The sequence below is a fragment of the Trichoderma breve genome (assembly GCF_028502605.1).
Source record: "Trichoderma breve strain T069 chromosome 7 map unlocalized scaffold00008, whole genome shotgun sequence".
Taxonomy (NCBI): Eukaryota; Fungi; Ascomycota; class Sordariomycetes; order Hypocreales; family Hypocreaceae; genus Trichoderma; species Trichoderma breve.
In genome coordinates, this window is record NW_026611594.1 from 1,211,236 (window position 1) to 1,231,709 (window position 20,474).

The 20,474-nt window shown below is 47.4% G+C and overlaps 8 protein-coding genes across 8 annotated transcripts; 6 read left to right on the forward strand and 2 right to left on the reverse strand.

Annotated features, from left to right (window-relative positions):
• Positions 1 to 640: 640 nt before the first annotated feature.
• Positions 641 to 1,616, forward strand: T069G_11482 (metallo-beta-lactamase superfamily domain-containing protein; the record flags this gene model as incomplete). The annotated part of the gene is made up of 2 exons (XM_056178687.1): positions 641 to 1,148; positions 1,207 to 1,616. The coding sequence occupies 2 exons, from the start codon at positions 641 to 643 to the stop codon at positions 1,614 to 1,616; spliced, it is 918 nt and encodes a 305-aa protein (XP_056023561.1).
• Positions 1,617 to 2,361: 745 nt separating this feature from the next.
• Positions 2,362 to 3,243, forward strand: T069G_11483 (methyltransferase domain-containing protein; the record flags this gene model as incomplete). The annotated part of the gene is made up of 3 exons (XM_056178688.1): positions 2,362 to 2,420; positions 2,475 to 2,992; positions 3,035 to 3,243. The coding sequence occupies 3 exons, from the start codon at positions 2,362 to 2,364 to the stop codon at positions 3,241 to 3,243; spliced, it is 786 nt and encodes a 261-aa protein (XP_056023562.1).
• A 736-nt stretch (positions 3,244 to 3,979) lies between these two features.
• T069G_11484 (ankyrin repeats (3 copies) domain-containing protein) lies at positions 3,980 to 5,038 on the forward strand (the record flags this gene model as incomplete). The annotated part of the gene is made up of 1 exon (XM_056178689.1): positions 3,980 to 5,038. One exon carries the CDS (start codon positions 3,980 to 3,982, stop codon positions 5,036 to 5,038), a length of 1,059 nt encoding a protein of 352 aa, XP_056023563.1.
• Positions 5,039 to 8,738: 3,700 nt separating this feature from the next.
• Positions 8,739 to 9,720, forward strand: T069G_11485 (uncharacterized protein; the record flags this gene model as incomplete). Its single annotated transcript, XM_056178690.1, has 3 exons — positions 8,739 to 8,825; positions 8,890 to 9,308; positions 9,366 to 9,720. The coding sequence occupies 3 exons, from the start codon at positions 8,739 to 8,741 to the stop codon at positions 9,718 to 9,720; spliced, it is 861 nt and encodes a 286-aa protein (XP_056023564.1).
• A 605-nt stretch (positions 9,721 to 10,325) lies between these two features.
• On the reverse strand, positions 10,326 to 12,677 carry T069G_11486 (fungal zn(2)-Cys(6) binuclear cluster domain-containing protein; the record flags this gene model as incomplete). The annotated part of the gene is made up of 5 exons (XM_056178691.1): positions 10,326 to 10,875; positions 10,930 to 11,518; positions 11,586 to 12,043; positions 12,095 to 12,547; positions 12,604 to 12,677. 5 exons carry the CDS (start codon positions 12,675 to 12,677, stop codon positions 10,326 to 10,328), a joined length of 2,124 nt encoding a protein of 707 aa, XP_056023565.1.
• Positions 12,678 to 13,332: 655 nt separating this feature from the next.
• Positions 13,333 to 14,394, forward strand: T069G_11487 (taurine catabolism dioxygenase tauD, tfdA family domain-containing protein; the record flags this gene model as incomplete). The annotated part of the gene is made up of 3 exons (XM_056178692.1): positions 13,333 to 13,464; positions 13,518 to 13,727; positions 13,789 to 14,394. 3 exons carry the CDS (start codon positions 13,333 to 13,335, stop codon positions 14,392 to 14,394), a joined length of 948 nt encoding a protein of 315 aa, XP_056023566.1.
• Positions 14,395 to 14,705: 311 nt separating this feature from the next.
• T069G_11488 (uncharacterized protein) lies at positions 14,706 to 15,379 on the reverse strand (the record flags this gene model as incomplete). The annotated part of the gene is made up of 3 exons (XM_056178693.1): positions 14,706 to 14,758; positions 14,816 to 15,001; positions 15,070 to 15,379. 3 exons carry the CDS (start codon positions 15,377 to 15,379, stop codon positions 14,706 to 14,708), a joined length of 549 nt encoding a protein of 182 aa, XP_056023567.1.
• A 2,197-nt stretch (positions 15,380 to 17,576) lies between these two features.
• On the forward strand, positions 17,577 to 18,293 carry T069G_11489 (uncharacterized protein; the record flags this gene model as incomplete). The annotated part of the gene is made up of 3 exons (XM_056178694.1): positions 17,577 to 17,752; positions 17,801 to 18,101; positions 18,174 to 18,293. The coding sequence occupies 3 exons, from the start codon at positions 17,577 to 17,579 to the stop codon at positions 18,291 to 18,293; spliced, it is 597 nt and encodes a 198-aa protein (XP_056023568.1).
• Between the last annotated feature and the right edge of the window lie 2,181 nt (positions 18,294 to 20,474).

The window sequence follows — 20,474 nt, forward strand, 5'->3', positions numbered from 1 at the left end:
CATCGACTAACCACCGCGAGCCGTCTCCAATCCCCGACTTCCGGCCTTCACCAGAATGCAACAGATCCGAGGATTTACCGGCCGCCCGTAGCGACGAGCCGAGAAGGTGGCCCAAGATCCGGCGACTGGCCAAGAGCCATCTTCCGGCCGGAACTCGGTGGCGGCGCTGACGGGATAAGCATATTTGACAGGATCGCCGACCTCGAGCGTGACTCGCCGAACACACGGAGCAGCTCGGATGAGATGTGGCATGACCTCAGATTTCGGGCTTCAGGCACGGCAATTCGATTCTAGGTTATTAAACACGTCCCCGTCACTACCGGGCTCTTGAGCTGCATCCATCTTGAGCTGACGCAAGGTAAGACAAGGAGGGCGACAACAACCATTACACAACACGGGCTATAAAACATCCAGAATGTCTCTTCGATGTCGTATTCCGGCCTGCAGAAAGCAGTTGGCAGCAGGCTTGAATCTCACTCCAACTTCAGCTACGCGTCCTTTATCACATACCCGGTGCTTCAGCAGCTGCAACATTCGTCCCCTTGGTCAAAACCGCAGATATTCATCATTCCGCCCTGGACTAGTATCAAGCAGCACAGCAAGTGTTGGCAGACATCAGGTCTCAAGCACAGTTAGAAACATGTCGTCCACCACAGCGTCTCAAAAGGCCACGGAGCCCATCATTCATGACGTGTTTGAACAAGATACTGGTACATGGCAGTATGTTGTGGCTGACCCGTCGACAAACATCGCTGCCATCATTGATCCGGTGTTGGACTATGATCGCGCAACTCAAAGTATTACCACACGTACCGCCGACTCATTGCTAGCTTTAGTCAAGGAGAAGGGATACAAGGTCGACTGGGTATTAGAAACCCATGTCCATGCAGATCATCTCACCGCGGCATCATACCTGCAGCGCCGCCTGGGTCAAGAGCAGGGATACAGTCCATCCGTTGCTATTGGCAAGCGGATTGGTCAAGTGCAAAAGTTCTTTGGCCAGCGATATGGGGTTCCAGAGGAACAGTATGGAGTCGTCTTTGATCATCTTCTAGATGATGACGAGACGTTTGAGATTGGTGATTTGCAGGCCATGGCGATGCATCTCCCTGGCCATACGCCTGATCATATGGGATACAAAGTCGGAGGTAAGATGCTGCCACATTTGACTACAGCGTATTCCAGATTACTGACTATCGCCCCCAGATAATGTCTTTTGTGGTGATTCTGTTTTCAACGCCGATATTGGCACTGCGCGGTGCGATTTTCCTGGCGGCAGCTCCAACAGTCTCTACTCTTCAGGTCGCAAGCTGCTCAGCTTGCCAGACAATGTCAAGATATGGACTGGCCATGACTATCCCCCTCAAGGACGCAGCGGCCCTAGGGCATACATGACTGTTCATGAACACAGAGGGCAAAACAAGCATCTCAAGGACGGCATCACAGAAAAGGAATTTGTTACCATGCGAAATGAGCGTGATGCTACACTGGCTGCACCACGGATGCTTCACCAGTCTCTCCAGATAAACATCCGAGGAGGGCGACTGCCCACTCCAACTGAAGATGGCCATCGAATGCTACGGCTACCGCTGGATTTAAAAGCCCCCGAATGGTAGGTGGGACACATTGAGGACTGAGTTGGTCCACCCAGCCTCGCGTATGTAGGCAGCTCACCACACGGCGGCGCAAGATACATATATGCATTCATTTTGGAAGCTCATGAGACTTTGATGGATACGTGGTTGTAGCATTCAAGTATGGAGATCTAATGCCAACCACTTTTCGTCTTTTCGTGTAAACGGGCGTTGTTAGTTTAGTTTTTCCTACGATACATAGGCTAGTGTATCACCAAAAACTTCAATCCACCTTTCTCCTCCGCCCTTCTCGTATCACAGCGAAACATCTCATGACTTAATCACAGGCTCTTCACAGACTTCTTATTGCAACTAAAATCTAAAAGCATCACAACTGCTCGAACCGACATTGCTGAATAATATCATGCCATGTCTGCTTCATCGCGACAGCTCCTGCAGATCCCCTTTGTGGCGGGTGCAACCAACAACGGGATACCAGCATATTCAATACCAGCGCACTGACGTAAAAAAAAAAAAAGAGAGAGAGAATTGTGAACACTCGAATGCAGATGGCCAATAATCTATCGTTTGTCGAATCTGAATCGGCGCAGAGGAAAGTGACACAAAACTCACTTTCCACAAGCTACCTGGCCCTCGCGTACTTATGCGGACCCTTTCCGGAGACTTTCACCGCGACATTTCTTCTCCTTTGTTCCCTCACCATATAATGGCTAAATAGTCACTCTCTCCACCTTGTTCAACACACAAGTCATCATTGCTCTCCGAAATGGAAAACCGCCAGCAAGGAAGAGAGGATTTGGCGGCAGCGAACCGCGAATTCTGGAAGTTAGTGTCCGGACGCCACATTGCTCAGCGATAAACTAACTTTGAACTGAACAGCACTCACGGAAACAAGATATTTGGCTCACAATGGATGCTTAATTTCGCCAAGAAGATCGGTGATGCCCTCTCCGAAAATGTTGAGTGGATGGGCATTCGCCGTCGTTCCGAGAGCGGCCCCCCCGTGAAGCTTCTCGACTATGCTTGTGGCTACGGTATGGTATCAAGCGCGCTCCTAGGACAATTCGACGTCATCAAAGGGATCGACATCTCCGATGCCAGTGTGGCGGCCTACAACGAGATGGCTCAGCAGTCAGGTGTTCCACCAGGCCTCATGGTTGCCGTCCAGGGCTCAATACCCGCCATATCGACGAACACTGTGCTAGCTACGGAAGAGTTTTTCGACTTCGATGTAATCGCAATAAGCATGGCCCTCCACCATATGGGTGACCAAGCCGGCGTTATATCCGGACTCTACGAACGGCTGCGCAGCGGTGGTGTCTTGGTCGTTGTTGACCTGGCTCCAGAGGCTCACGTCCACGATCATTCCCACGACCATGCTCACGGCCACACCGATTGTGCTGGGGGTAGCCACTCTCATGGCCACTCTCATGGTGCAGTTTCATCTCATCACACAATTTCTAAGCATGGGGGATTTGAGCCTGAAGACATGAAGGCTCTACTGGCCGAAGCTGGCTTCACTCCTGAAAGCTTTGACTACAAATTGTATCCCGACACCATGCCGCATGTTTCCAATGTCCCTCAGCATGGTACTTGCCTGACATCCAAGTTTAAGCCATTTTTCATTGCCAAGGGGGTAAAGCAATAGAGTTATGAGAGGAATTTGCGACGTTGTGGAGAGTGGCAGGGTGGAAACGCATACTTGCATCGATAGACACAAGCAGACCCTGATTTAGTACCTTTGACCGTAAGATCCTATTGGCAACTTTTTTTCTTCGGGTTATACAGGGTTAAAGAGATTATTTTCCTCTTCTTCTTCTTCATTTCTCTGTTTACGTCTTAATATATCCTGTCGACGTGCTACGGAATGTGTTAGCAGTGCAGGATTGCCTACTGTAGTATCATTTACTCTAATAAAGAGCACATATTATGAATTTGCTGGTGATAAAGCTCGTAAGCACGATGACTATATCAACATCTGTACTTGAAGTGAAATGTCCCAATAATGACAGATGTTGCGAAGCAAACTTAAGGATCAATATGTTGAGTCCGTCCTAGACCGTTTCCCATTTCACGCACAACATGACTCAAGAAAATGCGCCCCGGCACTCATCGTTGTTGTGCATTGTCTGGTTGCGCGTCCGTGGCTACATGAACAAGGCGCGGGCATCATAGGAAAGGCGCGCAATGATACAGACGATAAGCTGCTTACAATACACCGAAGGATTCATCAGTGCACGTGTTAATAAAGAGAGGGGATTGTCGGATAACTCAACTAACTCAATGAGCCAGCTCGTGATCAATTTTTCCCTTCTGGCTAAACTCTTGCGACGCAAAGTCTTGTCTTCTTCTCAATCTTCTGGCAAACTATGCGCGAAACCAAGATGACTGAAACAAATGTTGAGACCCCATTGGTAGCGCAACCACAACACCAAATACTCTTGTCGCCGCTGGATGCAGCGTGGGATCCTTCATTGCCCACCGACGACATTGATGAATACTGCTGGACACCCCTGCAACTCGCCGCTAGAAGTGGAGAGCTACAGGTCGTCCAAGAGATCCTCGCCTCCAACCCCTCAGCTGTGAACGACCCTCCAAGTGGCTACTATGGCCAGACGGCCTTGCAAGCTGCCTGTATGCAGGGACATGAGGATATAGTAAGAAGTTTACTTGATGCTGGAGCAGATGTCCACTTCTGTGGCGGGAACAACTTCCAGCGCACTGGCCTTCAGATTGCCTGTGGGCAAGGGAATGAAAACGTTGTGCGAATGCTTCTGGCCGCGGGTTCCGAGATCAACATGAGTCCGACGACGAACCACGGCATCCGTGTGCTGACGCAAACCCACCAAACAACTCAATCAGCACCTAAAACTTTTGCTGTCGCTCGATACAATGGAAGAACTGCACTGCAAGCAGCATCGGAACGCGGTCATCTTAGCATCGTGAAGCTGCTGTTAGAACTCGGGGCAGAAGTCAACGCCCCTCCGTCGCCAATCGCCGGTCGCACGGCGTTACAGGCGGCATCTAGCGGCGGATTCGTGGCAGTCGTGCAGCTGCTGCTGGAAAATGGAGCACAGATAAATGCCCCATCGGCTAGGTACAAAGGGATCACGGCTCTTCAGGGAGCATGCTTGCAAGGGAGCTCGGAAATTGTAGACGTGCTGCTCAAGTCCGGTGCAGATGTGAAGGCTTCTGGAGGAGGTTACGATGGCGATGGAACAGCTTTGCACGCAGCTGCTGAGAAGGGATACCTTGGGATTGTGAAAAAGCTTGTTGGCATTGGGGCGGACGTCAATTCAAGCTACAATCGCAGAGGCCAGACGCCGATCCAGGGGGCTATGGCAGGCGGACATGAAGAGGTGGTCGAATATCTCCGAGACATGGGCGCTGTGGGCAGGACCGGGGGAGGCATCTTCATTTTCAATCACTCAGCTGGTCAGTAAAGTCCGATGGTGGACGAGGTTCCGCTCATATACAAGGGAGAGTGTCAATTGGTGCAGACATTACGGGAGTACTGGAGCAATATACATCTAGTATTGGAATGAGATGCTTATCTCGTCGGTATCAATGTAGCAATACCAACAGTGAGCATCATGCGAGACTTTGGAGTCTCACCACATCTTGTAGCGAACTGATTATGAAGGAGCACTTGGATGTTGTGATCATGGCCAGCGACTGTGACAGGGTCTGTTCGAGATATTTTAGCGCCAGATTGTCGTACGAATGCCATGACGGCGGGCTCTCGGTGTGAACCGGCCTTCCCGGAACCCGGATAAGCGGTTGGTCGTTCAGCAGTTGCTGTGATATTACTTCCTAGCACTAAGTAGTACAAGAGTCAGTTGCATGGTTACATACTCCGTAAAGGTAGGATTGCGGGAGTCTGTATGTAGGTATTTTTCGAGCAACACAGAGCGCGTCTTTGAGTCCCTTGGCATAATCAGCACAGAAGGATATGAAACCCGTGGGGCATTGTGTAGTGTTTAGCTTCCACATCTAATATGATACAGGGGTTTAGGCGTGGAGTGCCGAGCAATCTCGTATCCGGCTCTGTCTCTCCACCAATGAGAATCCTCGTTAGGCAACAAGCTTACCAGTGAACCAACGACATAGTGGTCATAGTCATGAACACGGGGGCGGTCGCAAGCCGTACGGAGCGGACGACATTTACACAATAGGGGCGGCCTTGCACCGAAAGCCGCTCAATCATTGAGAGTCAGATGTCCTAGTCTCCCGGAAGCCGCCTGTTACAGTACTATCTGTAGTGGGATGTTGGACTGACATTTCGAAATGCTAGTCAGGGCAATCCTAGGTTAAGATACAACTTTGCACAACGTACGAAACAACATCAACTACCTTATATACCAAAGTAACCTAGAAGACATAAATTGAGTTCACGCAGCCCGCCTTGGTAGAAGCAAATGCTACATGTTTGTAACTTTTATTCGTAGATCTCTTCCGAGAAAATAGTCAATGACGTAATTGCATCCGACGGGAGATTCTATCTCAAACTTCGTATATAGAGTACTACCTTCTTTCTTGGATTATGACCATGATGGCGCCGTTGTGATATTTTCAATGTGTAATGAAATGGTTTCTTCAAAATATTCAATCTTCTAAGCGAACAACTCATGATCACTAAGGCAATTGATGTGTTGTCGTTACTGTTTAGCCTATTTGACATTTGACAAAATCTTCCGATTGGGGAAATCTGAAATAGCCAAAATATTGCATGCATATTGCTACCCTAAAACCGAATAAACTCAGGTAGTTTAGGAGATAGCCAAGAAGTAACATTGCAGTTGATCGATGAAGTACCCAATAGCGAGATGGTGCTCCCGTGTTCAATGGCTGCCTTCTCCTATTTCTTGGACGACCGAGAAGATGCCGAGCGTATATTGGACTAAGTGAATATTTCAATTCAATGGGTTCAAGAGGTAGGTGGCGAATGGTAGTATCAACACCCCCTTTTTCTTCATCATGATGATTTCATGAATTCATCTAGGCAGCGAGGAGCCGATGGGACCAGTGACGAAGTACTACACTTGCTCAACAATTTCCCGTCGTGATATAGCTGTTAACCTCAAATGGGTGCTGATACTCAATTCGAGACTTGGAATTATTGTAATTCCAGTTGAGAGCTGGAATTTCTTACTGGATGATGATTAAGGGGGCCTATGGATAGATAAAGCACAGATTGGCGAAACTGAAAAGATGACTTCTAGGAGTCTCTTCAAGCAATGTATTGATGAATTGATAGGTATTATGCTACCGTGGAAGTACTTAGTGACAAAGTGTACGATGGAACTCTCCTTGTTTGTTGTAGTACTGTCGTAATATCCTTTGTCGAATATGCTTTGAAGTAACCAAGATGCTTGAGACGGTGTGGTCAGCATTTTACTGGCTATACCCTTCGGGATACGAGTGCAAGGCTGTGAAATAGGATCCCCATCCCTGTCTGAGACATCCTAAGGTCTTTGAAAACCCTGTGTTGCTCTTATTTTATTATCTGATTACTCAACTCTCAGAACAATCTCTTTTAAACGTAGAAACAGTGAAAGCTCCGTTTGCAAACACTCTCATTATAGGATAACTTGAACGCGGACCACATACACAGATAGGCAAGAACTTGGCTGGCGAGCAATGATTTCTCTTGTAATCAGGTCGTTATATTTCACCCCCGACTTCCGCTGACATACACTGGAAGTTGTCTTTCATGAACCGCTCCCCCACGTATATAGGAAATAGAACACTGGAAATACATTGGCGGCTTTTCTATACCACCACTTTTCCTGTTTCACGATTTTGCTTCCGGCGCCAATGTCAACAAAAGCGGGCCAGGCCGCTAGTCGTAATGACAGGCGCAAGGGTGTGACAGAACGATCAAAAAAGTAATCCGTAAGAATCACAGCTGGATGCCAAATTTTAGTTAGTTTCACGGAGGTAAGGTTGCCTAAGCGCTAGCGATGAATCGCTGGCTGGAAACCCATCAAGGACAGCAGCAGCGCTAATAACTCTGGGCATCATGTTGTTTGCGTGTCTTGTGAAACGGGCCGACAAGAGGCGCATCGAGTGGCTGCGTTCATGTAGGTATGTGTTGTACCCGATCCTCCTTCTACAATGCGAAAAGAATTTCATTTTTTACAGGGTGGTTGGTGTGTAAGTAATGCATGTGAGACCGTCTCGTGAAGTTTGCTGATCTTACGGATCATCGACCTGCCCTTTGCGATGGTGAGATTGCTATGCGAACCTCTTCGGCATTTAAAAAAAAGGGACGGTGGCAAGGTGGCAGCTGAGAAGGCCGGCAATGCCCGGTCAGCGGCTGTGGATGTCGCTGATGCACGAACGATCAGGTACGGAGCAGGCGGTAAAATATGCTAGTTTGATGCTTATTTTCTTCAACTGTTGCCAGATCAGGCGGGTGAAGCGAGAGCTTCTGGGCGTTGGTGGAGTTTCTTCTGTGGGGGTTACCATCTCCGGCTCGTTTCGTTTCGAAACGCTTGGTGTCACATCGATAGTGAGTGGCCGCAGTGTCCGCATTCTGGCTCCCATCCATTCCATCACGGTAAGGCGTTGCTGCGGCCTGGCGGCATCCCGAGATCCATGACTCTCTTAAAAGAAACATCCCGGCGGTTAATTACTCGTTAGAGGCTGCGCCTTTATTGGTGCTTTACTCCACGCCGTCGGCCGTAATGGGCCTACAATTTCGGTACCGTTTCGCTGGGCAGGTTACATGCGAGTCTGGAAACATGCAAGAGGAAAATTTACCGATGGGCTCGAAAGGGGCGGGCGGTCCAAGTGATCCATAATTGGAACAGCCTCATGGGGTGATAGATTGGCAGATCTCTAGTCCTTTCGGGCAGTCCATGTCAAGGTTTGGCACACGGGAGATGCCCCATTTCCTTGCGATCTGTTCCCGGCTAGCCTCTGGGTTGGGATGTTGGGATCCAGGCAAGATAGGTCTCTCAGGAGTATAGGATAGTATAGAGGAGCAACTATATAAGTATCTGACTATCTCGTCGATCCATCAGCCTTTTCTATCACCAAACTAGTTCGAAGCAAGACTTCTCTGTTCGTTCTTTCCATTCTTTTGTTCCATAAGTTCAACCATTCATTCAACCAACTTCGATTCTTAAGACTGTCAAGATGTTCTGGACTGTTCCCGTTGCGCTGGCTCTCGCCTCTGGGGCTACTGCCCACACTGCTGCCTTTGTTAAGGGCATGTACTGCGAGGTTTGTGCAGCACTCTGCCTCTATTTTCACAATCGTCAGACAAATTCTTAATGAGTTCATCCAGGGTGGTCCCGATCCCAACAACTACAACGCCAACTCCAACACTCCCGTGAACCCCCTCTGGGATCTTCCCTTTGAGCAGTGGTGGATGCAGGCCGACCGTGGCTGCAACAAGGCTCCTCCTCCCAACGGTGCCTCCGTTGCTCTGCCTGCTGGTGGCCAGTTCACTGTTGAGCTCGCCCACAACCAGGCTCAGACCAGCTTGTCCTTCAACGGACAATTCGCTGGCGAGTGGCCCGATGGCCAGAGCCACCCCGAGAACTGGTCTGGTCCTGGTAGCCCTCCTGACTGCATTCAGGATGACGGTGCCATGCACACCCAGAACCAGACCATGGCTGCTGGTACTGCCTGGGCCATTTCCTACCAATCGGACATCACCAAGGTCACCATGGACAACCTGGTTGTCTTCTCTGTTCTTGAGCAGTAAGTCTAAAATTCTTGTTTGTTCCAAAGTACAGCTTTAAACTAACGCCATAATAGCACCCCCTGGAAGCGTATTGCTACCTACGATGTTCCCAAGGATCTTCCTGCCTGCCCGGCCGGTGGATGCTACTGCGCCTGGCTGTGGGTTCCCAACGGCTGTGGCCAGCCCAACATGTACATGGCCAACTACCGATGCCACGTCACCAACACCTCCTCTACTAAGAAGCTTGCTCAGGCTAAGCCTCCTGTCTGGTGTGGCAACGATTCATCCAAGTGCCTCTCCGGTGCCAAGCAGATGATTGCCTGGAACCAGGCTACCGGCAACAACGTCCAGGTTCCCAACGGCGCTTCTCCCGGCTACAACAGGCAGATGGGCTGGGCTCCTGGTGCTCAGAACGATATCTTTGCTTAAGGTACTGACAGCAAGTGTTGCTACCGGCTTTGACAACAACACCGCCGTCTCTAGCACCTCCCGCTCTACCACCTATTGATTCTAGCAGTCATTTCCATTTTTCCTATTCATGTTAATATTCTCCTTGTTGCCCTGTACATACAAGCTTTAATAGGGTATCAAAATATCACTGATGGACAATTGGATCCAGCTTGGAATTTTCCGTTTGTGACTACAACCAGCAATGTATGTGATGTGAATTGTAATGAATAAGCTGTAAAACTTAAGCCAATATTCTATATATCTGGAAAGAACTATTCTAGTCCACACATACAGTTCGTTTGCGTTGGAAAAGGAACTAAGGGCATGATACTCATGCATGGCAGTTGCTGTGTAGACTGTCTTTGTGCTCTCAGTTTTGAGTCCTTCGAGCCACCTTCGGTTCGGATCAAAGCTAAAGAGATTACTCTAACAGTGTGAGTATGTACTAAATTATCTATGTTTGTCTCTTTGTCCCTCCGCAAAGTAGTATCTTCACCCCCTTCTACCATGTTACTCAGCAGGCGGTCTTCTTTCACGGATATTTGTTTGTTAGCCACTATACGTAATTTGGGCGAGAAAGATAATTATTGCCCAATAGGATCCATTCCAACAAGACCTGCTCCCCAGTTGAGCGATGGAAGCGACATATCACTGATGGGATTTCCAAAATCTCCTAGCTCAAAATCTGGTATACTGATAAAAGGTCCAAACGGATAGTCCTGCATTGGCGAAAAGTCCGGAAGTTCCTGGCTCATGGTTGGAATTTGGTTAATTGGCAAATCGGCGTTAGAAAAATTGTCCATATCATGCTGTCCGTGAGGATGATCTAGCGAAGATAGAGTGGCTGGGCTAAAGTCTGGCTTTTCTTGTTGCTGTGCAGTCCCTGCTTGGGTTGACGATGTAGAAGTGGCTAGTGCGTCTCTGGCCTTGCTGGCCTTTCGTCCCTCTCTTTGCCATAGATTTCTAAGTAACTGACTGTACCTGTGGCTGATATGAAACTTATCCAATGCAGCACCATCTAGCACTGATATGAATTTGAGAACTAACGATGTGGTCTCTTGACGACGCCGTGCAGGTTGGAAAGCTCCAGCGCAATCCGCTCTATGCAGAAAGACCGCTGCATACACGCCATATCTCCAACCTTAGTCAGTCAAAATGAACATTAAGAGATCAGGTGTGATGGCTTACAAGTAGAAGCGATATGGTAAATAACATAACTCATGTTGGGGGTGGAAATCGGTCATCAGCTTCAAGGTGTTTATGGCTGCTGTAATAGCATCCCAAACGTATCGCCCGTCAGAGCAATTCATGATGCCATTAAGGAATGGCCTGAAAGACGGTTTCAAGGAAGTGTTTTGTGCCGACATCCTGGTGAGAACGGCTTGGAATGAGAATGCGTTAACATAAAGGCATAGGTACTCATATACTAGAGACAAAGAACGCTTCACTCTGGTAGATACTGCAAGATCGCTCCAAGTGGCATGCCAGTTCATTGATGCGCGCTGAAAGTCGTCGAGGTAGCGACTATAGTCTCCGTCGTGGACCATTGCCAAGGTCCGCTTCGGCGAGGAGTAAAGAATGGCTTGAGCGTTGTGCATGAGTTGTGTCAACTCCATCGTTGCTTGGTGAGCAGACGCATAATCTTCTTGGCCACTATTAGAGGTAGGCTGTAAGCTTGGAAAGTCTTTTGCCGTGAGGCGTGTTGAAAGAGATGGACCGCGAGACCAAAAAGACTGGCCCAAACGAACAGATATCTGCCGATCCGCGATGTAGACAACTTTTGTTTAAAAAAGGAGAGATTGAAGTTAGATAAGGTTTCTAGTTCATTCATCCAGGCTACTCACATGTCCATAATAGTCGCTTGTGCTCCGCCTGTTCTTTTGTCTCTTGTGTAACAATATTGGGAAAGGCACCTTGATCTAGGCGCATCAAGTAAGCTTGTCTGACAGCCAGGCCGACGAGTGACCATGACGTTCTATCTTCAATGAACATGCTTTTACTTTCGTTCGAGACGGATTGTGTTAATTCGATATGGGGAAGCCATTCCGATAAGAGCAATAAACTCTCAACTGTTCGGGATTTCAGTGTCCAGGGATACCCAAGCAACACCTCAAGCAATAGCTTCTGGGTGTAATCCCAGCAATATCGGTGGATAAGAGAATGATTCGACGAGTCTCTTGATGCAATCGTCAATATGACTGTGAGGAGGAAGAAGTCCGATGTGCGAATCTTGTCAATGCCAGATTGTCCAATCATGTACGCTGGCACAATGGGACAGTAAGAGTGATAGTTCTGGGAATACCTGTCTTTGATTAGCCGCAAACTGAGTTATCTCTGTTTGATGTGGACTGACAGATGTAGCAACTCGGATATGTTGCTATGGTTAACTAGCCCCCTCTGAACTAGCTCATACTCGTCAACAGATACAACATTCGATGACCCACGTAAAAGACCGTCGCGCTCCTCCTCGTTTGGCAATACAGGCGATCCACTTGCTTTGGATTTCTCCGATTGGGCGAGTATATGCAGCGCATCGGAGGGATTCCTAAGCTCGGAAGCAAGCTGCTCATCAATGACATCCTCATTTAAGCCGTCAAGGCTGCGATCCACTTCCTTTTCAGTTGACCTGGTCCTTCTCGGCGATGCGCCAGAAGTGCGTTGTGAAGCCTTGTGACTCCTTGTGGATTTCTTGCTCGGCTCATACGTCCGAAAGTTCCCACCCCGGCGGGACTCGGCCAGCACACACTCGCTATCCGACTCAAAGCAGGACACGCAGGGGAATTTTCTTGGCTCTCCAATGCCACCACTAAGAGAGAAGTTAGGGGCATGCTCACAACATGATGATTATTTCGGGCTGTTTACAGATCGCATTTTGTCTTCCGGCGGCGGCATCTGACACATGCGCGGTAAGAGCGCTTTCCTGTGCTGGCAGTCATTGTCTGATATCTTCGGCAACTCGATATGCGTGCCTTGACAGCGTAGTAATGTAACAGTTCAAGGGCTGAGTGAGTCGATTGTCGGCATCGGCAAACGATATGTCTGAAAGTTTGATCGGCTGTAGACGGCGTAGAATTACCGAAATCGGCGTACAAAGCTTCACCACTGGCACCCCAATTAGACAGCACTTTATGCGGGGTAGCGGGGTGATTTGGTGGGGTATTAGCCAGTCAGAAACTCCTCATAAACCGCCGTGTGTCTCAATTGTCCCAGCAGAAACATTTTGACCAGGAATATTTGACGTGTATTTTCACATTGGCATCCTGCTAGTTACCGTAGTTGGCAGTGAATCCCGAGCTCGCGATAAAAGCTCATGCGAGCCTGTTCTGCCTATACGATGCGTTTATAATGTATGCTCTACATCTGACAGCGAGGAGTGGCAGTGGCGAGGCATCGGTATTGGCAGCGTCGGCTATAGGCGGATTCTCTCTGTCTATCCATCAAGTTGATCACACGATGATGCTTCCCGTTCTGGTGAGAATATAGAGGGAATTGACTTATATATGCCACTCGATATCCTAAGAAGACATCGCCTGGCTGAGTATCTATATTTTCCATCTCCAAGGTACTCTTATTATCATCCCACTAGCAAAAATGGTCGCCGCAATTAATGGCTTCAGAGTCACTGAGATCAGCCCCGGCTTTGGTGCTGAGATTTGTGACTTCAATGCCGCAGACGATATGACAGAAGAAAACTTTCGTCGCCTCCAAGAAACTGTAACCAAGGTAATTCATGGTCTATAACATAATCCAATTTCCGCTAATGTCAGTCGTATTAGTATGGGGTTGTAGTGATCCGCGAATCTCAATTAACAGACGAGTCTCACATCAGGCTAGCTCGCATGTTTGGAGACTTGGATGATGTGAAGCCATATGTTGCTGCGGGACGGAAAAATAGACTCAAGTATGACGAGCTCTTTGACGTGAGCAACGTTGAATTGGATGGCACCATTGTTGATCCAAGCAGCCCTCGCGGGCAGGCGAATAAGGTACGTATGGATTCGACATACCTACTTTATACAAATTTGCATACCAACCTTTGGGGAATAGGGAAACGGTCTATTTCATGTCGATTCCAGCTTCAACCCTCGTCGAGCTGGATATTCTCTCTTGCTTGCTCACGAACTACCGCCTGCGGGCACGGGCGGCAAAACAGCATTTGCCGATACAAGGACTGCATTCGACGAGCTAGATGACGACTTAAAGCAAGACCTCTTGGCAAACGATTATGTGGGGGCGCATTCTATTCTGCACTCAAGGAAACTTGCTGCCCCCGAGTATTTTGCGGATGTTGATCCTTCTCAGCATCCAATGGGTCGTCACAGAATTGTCCAGCGCCATGAGAGATCTGGCCGCATGAATCTCTACATCGCAGCGCATATACATCACATTGAAAATCTCAGCGAGGAAGCATCAAAGACTCTCTTTGACAAAGTTTTCACTCATGCAACGCAACCAAAATACGTCATTGAGGTCGAATGGAAGCATCCCGGAGATTTGGTTATTTGGGACAACACTTGCACAATGCACCGCGTAATCACAGGGCCATTCAGTACCAAGTACAAGAGAGACATGCGACGCGCAACTGTTCATGACTCTAGTAGTAACGCATGGGGACTGAATGAGCATTCGGATGTTCGACAAGGGTTGCCATAAATGCTCAGTGTAGAGGGGGTAAGGCACCTCAGTGTATTGTATCACTATCATTTGGATGTGGTTTTAGTCCCATGTTGTAAACAACTACAATTGTATCATAATTCAAGATGTAAACCAACATAGTATTTATGTATATAGCGTTCTATCTTATGCTATGTCTACATAACGGAGACTTGCATCCACGTCTCGCCATATCCTTTTAATGTAGCACTGGGGGGTAAACCGAATGGACAAACTGCCACTCAAATTTATGAGAACTGTGGCAATTTGTACTCCCTTATAACACGATCTTCGACGTTGAGATCGCGTGCTTAGTGAAGAGTGAGGCGATAGCAGTTGATAGCTTGGGAGTTGAAGCAGCCGACTGCTAAAGGTTAATAATTTCATTTCTTTTAAAATCGAGTTTAGGTTCATAACATACCAGGAGTGTTTTTACCAGCAGAGTACAAGTATTTGCCACACCAGTCACTGCCAGCCTGGCGGCTAAAGTCGAGCTGCTCGTTGCTGCGAAGACCACGATAGCTGATGCCAACGCTGTACATGTTCAGCGTGACGTAGTGCTGGACGTCGTATGTAACATCGTCCCACCAGCCTGCCTGGCCATTGCCTATCCATTGACTGAGTTAGAATAACAAAGATGAAAACACCTCGCAGGCGTAGCATAAGTCCACTTACACCAATCTTGGGCGAACATGCCAATGCCAATGTTGGCGTAATTTTGGCGCTTCTCAGTTGCTGGACGAGCATGAGCCGGAATGTCAATCTGAGCACGGATCCATGCCCAAGCGTCGGTGCCTTCTTCTGCAGTATAGAAACCCTCGTGAGCCTTGACAGCATCATGAGGTATCGGTCCGAAAACATCAATTCCCTTGGCCGTGGCATTGGCAACAGACTCGATCTCCGCAATCTCACGAGGGAGAATTGCAAGACCAAGAGCAGAGTTGGCACCAAAGAGGCCAAAGGCAATGATGTTAGAGAAACGCATTTTGAGATGTAGTTATGTTGGAGTTCGTTTGAGGCTGTTTTTGTGCAAGATGAAATGAATCTGCTGGTTTGAAGATGTAATGGTGTCGAAACAAGATCGAGGGCAGTTTTAGGGGAAGACGTCAATTATTTATACTTCTTTTTTGCCTTGGTTTGCCCGCTTTGTCACCATCGTCACTCGTATTTCCATAGTCTCAATTCTCCTGAAGCCCAAACCTGGATTTAACTCAGTGATGCTGAATGATTGGTAATAAGCGAGGTAATGCAGTCATCTCTTGAGGCTTGCCAAGAACCTTTGGCAAATGCCTCGTTGTTCTGAATCAGGAGACAACTCACAAGAGCTATAATCTGACGTGAGTAGGTGAAGCTATTTCCACCTATGCCGGCACTGCGGGATAGGCTGCCAAGCTATCAAGTCTTAGAATTGAGTGGTTCAGAGTTCCGACGTCCCGTGTTAAGAGGAAATTGAACATACCGAGAAGCGGCATCTTGCAAGTAAGTGTATAATAAGCTCAGCCAATAACGGGCGTTGCTTCACATCAAAACTTGTCTGCTCCCCTGTGCTTATAATGCTGTCAAATCCTTCTCGAACCATATCTCTCATTGTGGATTAGGGTAGCTTACTTTATTTCATACGCTTAAAATCTTATACCTTTCCCTGGCCCGAATGGCCTATTCGGTAAACGGGCATGCGAACCGAGGTAATGATTGGGGGCTGTAAATTCGCCTATAATTTTTTCTCGTGTCATTTAAGCGCCGTTTATTTTTCATCAATGACAAATGAAGACTATTTAAGGCGCACGTTCTCATAAATAAGCGAGAGCGAGAGAAATTCTCAACAGCATTGCAAATAATGTCGTGTACGTAGAGGAGAAAGTCCTAGACATACAGTCCTGCTTGGAAATTTGGACAAGATTGTGAAACGTCATCGCGATGAATATATGAACATAACCATTTACTGTTCCCCGAGATGGAATATTGTGCACTTGCCTCAGCAACACAGATCATTAAACCAAGATTGTGCAGATAACACCCTGAAGCTAGCGGATACAGTCAGTATTGTGGCTGTGCAAGCGCTTGCCTGCATATTTCTGCACATTTGAATGTATGATACGGGAGACTCGGAAGGGATCTGAGGTAAGTGCAGCTCGAAGAGTTTAGTGTATGGTGACGAACATATCTGCTCATGCCTACCTTTGTGCTCCGACAACGAGTTATTTGTATCTGAGCATATAGACAAGCTATAGACTTGATTGACGAAACTGTGTCTTACACACCATCGAATTTCATGCTGTAAGGCATAAAGGCTTGGATAACTTGGAGATTTGGGGTTCACGAACAATCCAGTGCGGGGGCAAGTGGTTTCACTAAACACGCGCTTCAGTAGCAGGAACAGAACGCGCAACTCGTTTCGTTCTCTTCCGCGCAGTGAGTCTGGGAATTTACGAATTGACTGCGAAGGTGAAAGAACTTGGCTGCTGCCGCTCATCTAAGAATATGTATGTCCACAGAGCCCGCCTCTGTACAGTAACGCTCAAATAGTGAAAGTTTATGACGGGCTTCTGAATGTGGAGTTAGTATCGGATAATTACTGGATCGATGTACGAGTAGGTATTGGGTGTATGAGATCGGATCTTGAGATGTCATCCGCCGACATCTACCGGTAATGTGTCTAATCACTGTATGACAGAGCAGTCATTTAGCCTTCTCCAGGAAAGAGATTCTCCCTATTGCACATTTTAACTTCAGCACTTTCAGCTGCTCAACTAAATTATTTAATTTACTAAAGCATCACTCGGAACTTTACATACTGAATCCATCTTCAAAGTACCCACATACGTTCCCCCTTCCCGCCCCACTGAACAGATCGGCATTGCCAGATTGGGAAGCAATTGAACGCTTTTCAATCCCTGGTCCACATCGCGGCAGAGGCTACGGGGAGATTTAGTGTATGGGATCCTACAATGAATCTGAAATGGGCAAGATTTAGACGCGCTGGACATAGGAGACGATGTTTTTTGATGGCGCAGCTTCATTTCTGTCGTATGGGATTACGCGTCTGATTCAGTCGAATGAGTATATATAATGACTTTAACTCTGCTTTACGTTCATCCCCAAACTCTCAACATCTCACTTTCACTTCAACACTCACTCACTTCCTAAGTTATTCTATTCACTTCACTCATTCCAACACAACAATGTTGTTCACTCAGATCTTCCTTGCCGCCGCCATTGTGGTGCCTACTATTGCCACCAAAACTCCGAAATGCACTCCATTTCCTTCGTCCATGATCGAATACTCATCCGGCTTCAAGCAGCCCAAGCCACCTTTGGTGCAGCCCGAGTTCACGACAAACTTTGTCCAGCACAAGTGGTTCGTAGCCTACTTCAATTTGTATTACCGTAGCTAACAGAGTTGTAGGGACGAGACACTGTCTCACGTTATGACCGGATACATTGACAATTCCCCTGCCAAGGGTCTTGTTCGTGTCAATGAGGCGTATGACGATGCTCCTGCCTCATCGATTTTCAACTACGCGAATGTTACCAAGGATGGTCTGGTGGACAATTTGATGACCATCTACAACGGAACGAAGCCATACGTGTGGCAAGGCTATGTCAATTCTAATTATCCCATTTTTGAGAAGGATTTCCTCGTCAAGAACGAGGCTGTCTTTGGTGGCCTCGTTACAAGGCAGTTCACGGACGGCAATGTGGCATCTGTTAGTAATGCCCTACTCCGAACCTCCATAATACTCTGCTAATCCATGCCATAGTGGGATATTATGTATCAGGGAGCAATTCCAGTGACTATCTACGTCAACACTTGCAACGAAATTGTCGGCTACGACTATTTCTCTCCTGGCAGGCGCACACGTGTCGTCACCGACTTCTTCAATATTCAGATCAGCTAAATGCTATCATATAGAGCTTATAGCTCGCTCAACACCAATGCAAAACTTGTCGAGGAAGACGCACCTGCATCAACTCTAGATAATTTTCATTTTCTTTCTTATTTCTAAGTAGTCTTTATCTTTTGGTATATCTATATAGAGAACCTTTTAAACACCAGGTTGAATACTATCTTGATCATCTTGAAACTCCCAAAATTCGAATAGATCTATCTGTATTCTCTCTGCCACAACGAACCCGCTGTTATGTATCTGATTGAGTAGATTTCGCACATTATTTCTTTGCCACTCGAACTTAGAATGTGCCCCTGCCATTCTTAAAGGAAATAAGAGAATGGCGCCTGGAATATTTGAAGATTGAAGGATTTTCTCGCACAGATATATGATGGCCGCAACGCAACCGTCAATTTCCATTTGGTCCAATTGAGGAATCGTCCAGGGGTGCCAACAGGTATAGTAGGTGAAATTTCTGCAGTGGAAAAGTCGAACAGCATGGTATTTTGCAAGCGCAAGCTGAGTAAATGGGTCCGTAGGATCTGCCTGTAAAGAGACGCTATCGCACCAATTGCTGATTTCGCGATCTAGTTCAGTGCCTTCATGTGCTAGGGCCATGATTGAGGGACTAAAAAGTCTTTCTTCTTCTGGTATGCTCTCAATTTGCTCAAAGAGTCTGGTTTGCGTTAGTATTGTGTCAAATAGGTCTGATTGTTCCATATTTACCGCTTGCTGAATGCTGATGTCTGGATCATTAGCTCGGTGATGCTCGCCGTGGAATCTGGAATTCCTGCAGCCTCATGATTTATGCTGTTGTATACCCTCCACTTGCTCTCGGATAAAAACGTTGCGTCTCCGAACATAATTGTCCTATTGGCTTCAAGCACTCGGAATGCGTTCAAAAGTCTCTGTTGCAGCGATGATGCGTACGCGTTTGGGCCAGCTAGCTGTAAAACCTTCGAGGTGCCATAGAACATATGCTTTGCCCATCCTTCTCCAGATGATTCGGACATTAACTGTTGTTGCCTTAGCTACATTGCATTGATCATTCTAACGTGATGCGATAATTCTTTACCTCGAATAATCCCAGTAGAAATGTGCTCCATGCCACATCTTCGCATACCGCAGCGTCACTTGTTTGCAGTCGCTGTTGAAGTGATTGTAATGAACGGTTATATGAGCGGTATGCAACGCATTGAGGCGATTCTTTTTGCGCGAATGATCTAATCGACGAGCGCCTACTTGCATCTAGGGCCCCAAGTGCAATGGCTAAGTTTCGCAATGGCGGTGAGGTTTGCATCAACGGTAATAGATCTTGCGCTATATCAGTGAAATCTGGGGTAAACTGGCACCGAAGTAATGATGCGGCAAAGCTGCTTAGGTGTAGATCATTGCTATGAATCTGTATTTGCAACGGTAGTGCCGCAACTTCTAATATCGATTGCTGTGGTGGCGTGTATTTGACAAACTTGACATTAAACGCCGTTGAAGCAGTAGCTGAGGATACAGCCTGTGGAGTGCATGATTTTTTGGTACGTCGGCAGTATTCACATGGAACGCCGCCTTGGCACTGTTGATTCCGGAATTGTTAACCATGGAATTCATCAACTGTTTGCACCGGATTGCGAACCTTTATTTGTCTCTTGGCACAAGCCTGGCAGCGGGTAACTCGCTTCCTCTTATCTAGAGGACCGACTGCGCGCTTCATAATTTGTGATATGGTTTTCCTAGTTGGACTGAGCAGCCCTGAACTGTTCCATCAATGATTTCTTCAGATGTAATTGTTAGCACTAATAGAAACGCATGGAATTTGACGGGGCTGACCGCTTGTGTCTACGGATCCAATTCTCTGCCCTGCAAAAGCCTACCTACAAGGTGCGCAGAATTTGTAGTACGTATGCAATTGCACGTAACTTCAAGTTCCCACCTATTAACTCCTATTCAATCGCTCTAATCAGCAAATAAATCGCATACTAATTATGCGACACCGGTAAATCGGCTCCCTGCTTGTCTTGTCTGAGGTTAGCAGCGCTCAGCAGGAGTCCAGGACGGTATTATTGACGCTTTCATTTGCACACCTATGTAGAAATGTGGTGCCTATTGATGATGTACCCGGTTATAAAGATCACAAGTAGCCGTTCTTAGAATAATTGTTCGCTTCTCGAAAGACTTCCAAGGAGGTAAAAGTTG